Genomic DNA, 10,034 nt, shown 5'->3' with positions numbered 1-10,034 from the left:
AGAGCTGTGGTCGGTGTTGTTAGTAACACCTGCTGCTGACAAGTCAAAATGTCTGCTGTGAAAAAGCCCTGTTTGTGCTGTCCTGCACACATTTTGAGCCTGCCCCTCCCTATATCCAAAATCTAATTGAAATAGCAGGTAAGTACCAAGAGGATCACTGTAGTGTTTTACAAAGTCTTTACATTCTCAGTTTGTTCCAGAGTGATGTGTTTACAAGTAGTTCGAGCATGCACACATCTGTCTGCTCTGGATTACACTGCTGTTCTTATTCTGGTTCTGTTCAGTACTGAATATTATGCAATTGATTTTGAACTGATATGAATAATTCAAAAAACAGTTTTACTCACTAGTCCTATATTTTACAGGCCCATAATTTCCATATAAATTACACAGTCTTTTCTGAAAAAAAAAAAAAAATTAGGTTGGCGCTAATTACAGGGAAAATCATGATTGTGTTCAACTGATACTTTTCCAATTAATTCATTCCAGTTAATTGCTGGCAAAAGACAGTCTTCTAGTTAATGTACAAGAGGTCAGTTGAACATAAATGTGAAATTTGTCTACAGGCAATTAATTTAATGATTTGATGACTAGTTACTTGGGTTTAAATTGACTCCAGGAAAATCATATTTTCCTATAATTTGTTTTCCCAGGAAACGTCCTTAAAATTATTATACACTGAAATAAACTCAACTCAACTCAACTTTATTTATCACATCTTAAAGCATCACATCTTAAATGAAACGATTCAAGTTTAGGAAAAAAATAAAAAAAGGGGGGGGGGGAGAGAGAGAGAGAGAGAGAGAGAGAGAGAGAGAGATAAGAAATAAAACCACGTCAATGACACACTTATCTTTAGGACCAGTGTGAGATCAACTTTTCATTGATTGCCTGAGCAGGATATACGCCTGACCCTGACTGGGCTGAGTGACGTCACTCACACCTGGTCCTGCGGGAAACGGGGCGTTTCACCTGACCCTTACTGAACAGGCTCTGGAAACGTGAGCTTTCACAACGTGCAATTAAGATGCATTTATACTGCGCACGAACTGCAATCTGATGGGTTCTTTAATATTCATTTGTCCTGCGATGAACTGTCAACTGAGGCTTTTAACTGGACGTGAGTGAATATTCAAAGCGCCCACCTGTACTCAACAGTTAAACAGAGCTCATATCGGCCTGATAATCGAGTTGATAAAACAGCAGCCATCCAGCCGCTGCAATGACTGACTGGTTTAGGATAAACATCATTTTGTCTTTGCGCATGTTGATAACGCAGACAAAGCGCATGGATACAGTGACACCTGTCGTTTTCTGCAAGAGTCTCCCAGCACCACGAGAACGACTCCGTGGGAATAATATGTCAATTTAGAGAATGAGGAGGTCAGTGTGGTCAGGGTTTCCTCGTCAAAGTACTTTTGTTTTTAGATGTGCTTTCGCTTTGGCAACAAGGACGAGAAAGAACAGGCAGAGAAAGTGACTCACATTCGACACAGAGTTCAGTGAAACTAGACAAGATGAGAGGCTCAATGCATTTGTCTGAAAGAGGTGATTTTTAAATGGCAGCCATTAAACTCACCGCACTGTGTGGCGGACCAAACTCAGTAACAGAGAAATACAGGAAGCTCCCAGCTTCAATAATATTGAGCCTTCACCAGCAGGGGGCGGTGTTGTATTAGAGCAAAGGCCCATAAAAATAGCTGAGACGGGACACTGAGCAACAGGAGTACAGGGCAGGGCATGAATTGCAACTGCAGGTAGAAGAAACAACTACACAAAACTAATCAGCTATGGTACAGGATAAAATTATAAACAGGTACACTGCAACACAACAAAAATGAATATAACAAAACTGTGTGAACATGAACAATAGAATTGGAAGAAATGCAGTGTCTGCCCGCTGGGGCATGCTGGGAAGTTATCACTAAGATTTAAAAAAACACATCAAGTCTGGAGGAAAATTCAGTGAGTGCTTGCGGAGAGCTCCTTCCTTCTCTGTCTGAGCTTAGCATGAGATGCATGAATTAGGCTGGGATGAGAACAGAGTTGAGTTCATAGAGAAATCAGAGATTTCTCTGCCTGAGATCAAAAAGAGGCACAAACGTTAAGAAAATCTGATAATTATTTTAGAGCCTGATGAGATCTCCTTTGAAACTGAAAAAGAGGCTAATTTGAGATTTTGTGCATGTTTTTGTTTTGGAGGTAAAAAATGAGAGTCAGGAGCAATACACCATCATCTCATTTAGGTTTCACACAGACCTCGTGGTTTTCTAGGAGAAATAAATGATCGATTTCTTTTTTAGATCAATTTCCTAATTTTCTTTCCCCCTGGGCAGGCATCAGAATGCAAATTACTACACCATTTTCAAATACGTGCTGTTTGTTGGCTGCATCACATGATTCCATCCTGATGTGCTCATCTTCACAGATGTGGTGTTTATCCATCCATTATCTATACCGCTTAGTCCCGAAGGGGGTCCCAGGGGGCTGGGCGAGAGGCGGGGTATGGTGTTTAGTGAACCTGAAATATAGGCTACACATGCAACACATACATTTGTAAATTTTTATCATTTATTACAGTTAAAAAGATGTATGTACAGAATATCACCAAACTGGGTCATTTTCACTCATTTGTAAAGTAGCTCTCTGCAGTTAGCCAGTTTCAGAATAACTGTTTTACAATGGGGCGGCATTGACCAAGTTTGTCATTTACAACCAAGCACACAACTCAGAGATTTTTTTTTTTTCCTTTTTCATTTGCCAAATAAAACTTAGTAAAGGAATATAACCAAAATAAAACAATAGAATGATACTAAGCAAAACTGATTAATTGCTGGTCCAAATCTAAGTTCCTGCTGCCCACACACAGCTTTGTACAGGTAGAAACCCCTCAGACTGGTTCTCGGTCACTGTGGTTAGCAATGAAAGACTCACATAGAGGTAGTCACTTCTGCATCTGCTCGTCCAGTGAAGATTCAACTGACCCAAAACCTTTGCTTTCAGCATCTGTTCGATTCATGGACCCAGGTCCCTTCACTGACATTAACCAAAACTGGAAAAAAAACAATTATTTGTCTCTGTTGATGAAACCAGTAGATAATAAAGGTTTTGCTTAGTGCACACAAGGCAGTCAAGTAAATGTATGGAGATAGTACAGAGGGGGTGTGAGTGGGTTTCAGGCAGGTACGCAGTGAGAAGGAGCAGGCGGAGTCACGTTAAAAGGCTATTCCACCAAAACTGGCTTGGTTTAACCAGAAAAAAGTGGACATGCATGTATTTATTTATTCTGAAGAACATGTGATCCTATCCTATCATATGAAACTAAACTAAGAAAACTGAGTCATGTCTGCTTTTAATACAGCATTTATTTCTTGTTCCAGATGCTTAATATGGGTGTGGTAAAAAGAATTAAACATCCTTTAATGTTAAAAATCCATTTCTACATTTTCACACTACTGTATTTAAACTCATGACTGAAAACTTCTGGAAATAATTATAATAAAACAAAAGCTTTTCTATTGAGAGATAACTGCTAAATAATAAAAATCAATAAAAGTCAGTTTTGGTGGGATTCCCCTTTAATGCCAAAGACAAACTAAGATGCAAGCGAATGCACATCCACTTTGCAGCATAATGGCATTATCTTCAATTGCACTCGGCCTTTCTGTAAAACCTTCATCACATTAGATGTTGTAATACTGAGTCTACCATAACGCCAGATCACTGCGCAAAATAAAAGGAAAAGTAAGACAAAGAAACTAGAGCCAAATTTACATCGTAATAACCAGATGCTTCTCATTAGGTACAGTCAGTGGCCAGAGACACAAGGAACAGCCAAACAAAGGACTCTTAAAGACCGTTAAGGCTGCTTGTCAATGTAGATTAAGTAGGATAGGCATTGCCCCACAATGCTTAGATACCCTTTGCAATATACAAAAAGGAGCATTTGCAGACACACCAGTAGTCACTAAATCAAAGTCCTCTATGCAGAAATGCTGGTTCTGACCCAGACAAATATGTGTTCAATACGTTTGTTACCTGTATAAAATGTCCAGGCAAGAAAAAGACCAGCTGCATGACCCCAGGAAAAAAAAATAACAAAATAAAAGGACTTTGATTGTGCGATGGCCTAAATTCACACACAATACAAAGATAAACCCCAATTATACTCCCAGTTATTTTGGATGCACCAGTATGCAATCATCACTTTTAATCCAACCACAGGTTTTAACCGATACAGGCCAGTCGGTGATATCTCCACCTCTTCCTCCACAGCACTTTACAACTACATTCCAGGGTGTGATAAATGCTCTCTGGCTGATTAGCCCTCCAGTCATCCTCGGCATCTTCCACTACATTGGCCTTCTCAGCCTGGCAGAATGGCACGTGAACAAACTGAAAACAGAGAGACTGAATGTAAAAATGGGTCACAGCACTCTTGCTGCATACCTAATGCACATCTCACCTTCGAGTACTTGTTAAAGGCATTTTTCACACAACAGTTTACAGCTAAAAGTAAAAACACATAATAGAAACTTCCAAAGCTTTTATATAAAATGAAGGAATGCAATGCCTCTGGTGGGTTGTTGAACATGAACACAGAAAGCCCTTTGTACACTTTTTTTGTCTTTTTCTGACAGTCTTGTACTGTAACTGCGATAAGCTCAAATATGCACCTTGTGTTTTCTCATCGTTGTGTCCAAACAATCTGATCAGTAAGAAAACGCCCGGACCTGACGCCAAACCAAAAAAGGTCAGTGGATTTGTCCCTCGTCAGGTTTTTCGGGTGAAGTCTGTATCGGTGTTGGGAGCGGACCATTTCCCGCCTTCCCGCCGTTGTCTTGTACAGCATATGTTTAAGTCCACGAAAAGCAGCAACAGGTTTTGCTGGTAAATTAGAAGCAGCGGCATATTGTTTCCCCGCAAACCTGTCCCAAGATGAGCTGTGGAGGAGACAGACCACAGCCCACGCAAAACACGCCAAGCTGCTGCTGCAAAACATAAAAAAGTAGACCCACACATTTCAATATAAAATAGAATCATGATTGGATATAAAGTTGGGATGAAACATTAAAAAGAAAAAGGGGGGTGGGGGGTGGTTTTATTACCTGTTGTTGGGATTTTTAATGTACAATCACTTGAAATAATACTAACTGAATATACAGTTCATCATTAGAAAAAAGGAAACAACATAAATCTATTTAAAATAAGACAATGCTGATCTGAACTGCAGTGAGCTGTTTCTCTTGCAATGGAGACAAGCAGGATATGAGTTATTTTACACCATTGCACAGCTACACAGACCCTTTTATAGATCGGGAGAGCAAGTTCCTTTAAGATTGATAGGATAAAACTTCCCCAGAGAAAGTTAGTAGTACATCATGAGCCTGTGAAACCCAACATTTATATGTGAGTGATACAAATCTACATGACAAACTGATTACCAGATAAAATCCTTACTTATGAAACAAAATGCCCCCACTCAAAATAACCAATGAGAGGCTACGGTGTTTTTGTCTTAATATAGAAGATGCCAAAGTCTTTAACAAAGTGCACAAGAGCAGCAGCATTGCTGGGACAGTGTGGGACAAAAAAAACAACAAAACAAAACAAAGAAAACATTAAATTAGAAATCAAAAACACCGGACGATTCTTAGGAGACCCCGTCTAAAGAAACTACAAAAAAAGGAGAATATTAAAAAAAAGAATGTGTCAAGGAGTTACCTGTCAAAATTTTATTATCAAACGTTTTGCTCTCATACACTCACCACTTGCTCCAGAGACCCAGACGATGTCTTTTAAAAACGCTTGATATGTTGGTCAGAGATCAACTGGATGACAGCTATGCAGTCCAACACTGTAGATACAAATCAAACAATGCAACTAAAAATTGCATCCAAGGCGACAACCAGGATTTGTATACATATATAAAAACCTATCATGTATCCCATCACCTATGTACGTTTGACTTTTTCCCACTACCTTTTTGTCACACAGAAGCAAACAGGGGTCGCGGCACTGCCCGTTCTGGAGAAGAGTCCAACTTGCATCTCCCCCCCCCCCCCAACAACTATGATCATATGTATACATTACTAGCTTAATTGTTGGACAACTACTGCTGCTATTTGTTAAGATCTCCAATCACCATATTTTACAACTGATATCACTCACCTTAGATTAATGCAACAGCAAAAAAGGGAAAAAATAAAGTAACAGCAGAAAAAAAAAAAAAAAAGAAAAAAAAAAAAAAAGAAAAACAATTTATCTTTGTATTCGCATGGACAGTTGTGTTTAGAAATGAACCACTGGGTCACTCTAAACATAGGCACAGTTTTTAAAACCTCAAAAAAATAAAAATAAAAAATACAAAAAAAGAAATAACACGTCATTATTAGACCTTTGTTCTCCATAATCAAGAAGCAATTTAACATAAGTTATCTTCAGGATGATGATGTTAAAAAAAGGGGGATACCAAAAGAAAATACAACAAGATGACAGTTAAAATTACGGCAGCAGCAGTAAATATGTTCAAAAGTTCAAAAGACTTTTTTTTTGTTTTTGCATACAATTGTATCTTTGCTCACATAGTAGATGCTTGTAATTACTGTAAATACATTGGCAATGGGAGCACAGTTTATATGGTTAAAAGACTTGCCACATAGCTCACAGTTTATCAATATATATAAATTTATATATCTTCAGTTTTGGCAAAGAGGTGGAAATATTTTCCTCTGATATCATTCGGAATGACAGATGAGCATGGGGTGGCCAGGTCCTAAAATGGCCGTGATAAACTCTGGTGTAACACGGAAGACAAGCCTCCGAAGGTTCGCCTCGTTTCTGCCCGAGGATGGTGAAAGAAACATCTTCCTCTTCTTATTTGCCCCCGACACTGATTGTGGCCAGTCTGTTTCTTTACAGTGTATGATACACATAATGGGGGTGGGCAGGTGAGAGGGTGCAGAGCAAGTGGAGGATTTGGAGTTCGATGGAACTGAGACTGAACTGCTCTTGGTTCAGACCATGGCACGGTATGGTCCCTGCATCTTGAGAAACTGGATGATGAAGGAGGGGCCTCCTGCGACAATCTGGGGCGGCAGGTGGCTGAGAGGACAGTTCTCAATGCTCATGATGGACAATTTGCTGCAGAGTGCCAGCTCGAATGGTAGGCTGTGTAGATTGGGGTTGTCGTTGAGGTATAGTTCCTCCAGGTTCTCCAGTGTACCTGAGGACAGACAGCAGTTAGTGAGTTAAGGCTCATACTGTACTGAAGCTGTCATCCAGGGAAATGGCTGGAAATACACACAGCCTCCAAGCAAAACACAGACATAAAAAATTGATTTTCAGGAATAAAAAAAAATTCTTGGTGCAATCAGTAAACTACATTTTGCTGCAATTCAATGACTGAACACAAGCTTTGAGGAAGTTACAATACATAATGAAATTGTAATATATCTTAATGCATGGAGGCGGTATTATTCCTCCCACAGTCCATGTAAGGTAGTTAACTGGAGACTCTAAATTGCCCGTAGGTGTGAACATGAGTATGAGTCTGTCTGTATGTGTCAGCCCTGTGATAGACTGGCGATCTGTCCAGGGTGTACCCTGCCTCTTGCCCAGTGTCAGCTGAAAGTGACTCCAGTCTGTCTGCAACTCTCTATAAAGGAAAAGCAGTGTGGACGACGGATGGATGGACTGTTAGTTTGTGATTAATTTCATGTTTACAGACTCATCACTTGAGCTCTAATTGGCTAAAAAACAGTACTTAATTCAACTTCAGCCATTTGTAAGGTTGTATGGATGAGATATCAAAACTAAACACCACCACCAAACAAGGGGAATCATTATTGCCCCTGAAGAGATGATGAGGAGACCAACATGGTCTTCATCCAGTCTCGGATACATCCAAGACTGTCAGCAAGGCTAACAACTTAAAAAGTTTGTGACAATGTTCATATAGACATACTAAAAAATATATTGAGAGGTAGTGTTTGCTAAAGAGAACTTTAAAACCTCCACGCCACAGGTACTATAATTTAACTGCAGGCCAAATCTGAATACTTAAAAAAATACAGCCACCTTTGCTGTTTCTGTCTGGTTTAACTGTTAACCTCAGCCATAACCAGCCTTGTCGGTCCAATCACAGGAAGGGTCAGAGCACACTACTGAGTGTTAGGTTCGTCCTCATGGTTAAATTGAGCTTTTATTGGGAAGCACTGGTACAACAAAAGTATTTTTACTGAAACTGCAAAATGAGAACTTTCAAAAAGGCGGCACCAACCCCAAATTCTGCTGAAAGCACAATTAAAAACCATCGCCTGAACATTTGAGATTAGCTAAAATGTGTCCTTTAACAAAAGACTAATGTGTTTACACAAATGTGCTTTAAAAACAAAAGTGTTCAAAGGAGACAGAGAGCTATGCCAACACCCAAAAAGATTATAGAACATTCTGTGATCCCTGTGTTCCTGTCAGTCATAAGATACATTTACATAACTGTGAAAAAGGGACTGAGGTTGCTTTTGTATTACGTTATAGTTTTGTATCACATGTACATTGTCAGTTTGATCATTTTTTTATAAAGTAGTTTGAACTACTTTTTCTTTAGTTTACCAAAATACTAGGGCTAAATGTTAACATAAGGAGTTAACACAAATTCCTCTTAATGCCACTGATATTTTTTGATACACGATTATCACACGCACATTCTGCGGTTATGACGCACGGCCCGCCCCGTAGTTTGGGAAATCAGGAAGCAATGCAGCAGCAGAAATTAGCAGAAATGTATAAAAAAGGGTCTTTTGAAAGCCAAGTTCAGCTTCAATGTCCTGCCAGGTGGTTCTCTCGATAAGACCACAGTTATATGCATTTACTGTTGATATGAACCGAGTTACCACTGGAGTACATGGAGTCTCAAACACCACTTGCTGGTATGGACTTCCTTCAGTAATCAGTTACCTCAGGGTAACATTTAGAACCAGTGGTGGAAGAAGTACTCAGATCCTTTACAGGTATGTGCCAAAAAATCCATTTATTTCAATAATTTGTTTCAAAAAGTGAAACTTGTATGTTATATTAGTTCACTGCACACAAAGTGAAATATTTCAAGCCTTTATTTGTTTCAATTTTGATGATTATGGATTAAAGACAAAAAAAAAAATCAAATCCAGTATTTCACAAAATTAGAATATCATGACAAAGTTCAACATTGTAGGCTCCCTGTGTCCCAATCTAGTCAGCTAATTAATGCAAAACACCTGCAAAGGTGCCTTGAAATAGTCTCAGTCTGGCTTAGTAGGCTTCAGAATCATGGGGAAGACTGCTGACTTGATGGTTGTGCAGACGACCATCACTGACACCCTCCATAAGGAGGAAAAGTCTCAAAAGGCAATTGCAAAAGAAGCTGGATGCTCACAGAGCGCAGTATCAAAGTATATTAACAGAGTGTTAAGAAGAAGGGAAGAATGTGGCCGGAAAAGGTGCAAAAGTGACAGGGATGACCGCAGCCTTGAGAGGATTGTCAAGCAAGGGCGATTCAGAAATCTGGGGGAGCTTCATAAGGAGTGGACTGAGGCTGGTGTCAGTGCATCAAGAACCACCACATACAGACGTCTGCATGACATGGGCTACAGCTGTAGAATCAAACAGAATTAAATAAACTACACGGAGGCAGTCGTCTGCTATGTGTGCATCAATCCCTTCTCTTGGCTCGACAGCGCGAACTGAGAGCTGCACAGTGATGACGTACTAAAACGCGTCTCAGAAATGTCTTAAAGAGACAGTACCCATTTTCCACTACAGTATATCAACTCTGTTTAAACAATTAATACAGATTAATCGGGATTTGGTGTGGTTTCAATCGAACAGTTACAAGACGTTACTGTGGTTTCTTTTACATTGGTTACACTTGCATTTTGTGCTGTTAGTATGCCATCTTAAATAATCCAAATAATTGAATCACTTACAACATCATACAATTCACACATTGGCATCCTCCTCTTCATTAGATGAGGGAACACAGACCCTGAAATGTG

General features: G+C 39.5%; 1 protein-coding gene across 6 annotated transcripts in view; it reads right to left on the bottom strand.

The window, feature by feature from the left end:
* Positions 1–2,537: 2,537 nt before the first annotated feature.
* Positions 2,538–10,034, bottom strand: part of shoc2 (SHOC2 leucine rich repeat scaffold protein) — a 22,880-nt gene continuing 15,383 nt past the window's right edge. For 3 of the 6 annotated variants that reach the window (XR_002276664.1, XR_002276665.1, XR_002276666.1), the window contains exons 9-11: positions 6,172–7,225; positions 4,677–5,857; positions 2,538–4,395 (exon numbers count right to left, since the gene is read on the bottom strand). Coding sequence is in view for 1 of the 6 variants with exons in the window: in XM_020621015.1 (XP_020476671.1) it covers positions 7,017–7,225 (209 nt within the window). In the remaining 5 variants the exon portion in view is untranslated. Of the gene's footprint in view, positions 4,396–4,676; positions 5,858–6,082; positions 7,226–10,034 lie in introns of those variants that run through there. The other 3 variants (XR_002276668.1, XR_002276667.1, XM_020621015.1) reach the window with 3 other exon arrangements.

This window comes from Monopterus albus, unplaced genomic scaffold (genome assembly GCF_001952655.1).
Source record: "Monopterus albus unplaced genomic scaffold, M_albus_1.0 scaffold252.1, whole genome shotgun sequence".
NCBI classification, from domain to species: domain Eukaryota; kingdom Metazoa; phylum Chordata; class Actinopteri; order Synbranchiformes; family Synbranchidae; genus Monopterus; species Monopterus albus.
This window is presented reverse-complemented; position numbering and strand designations above follow the sequence as displayed.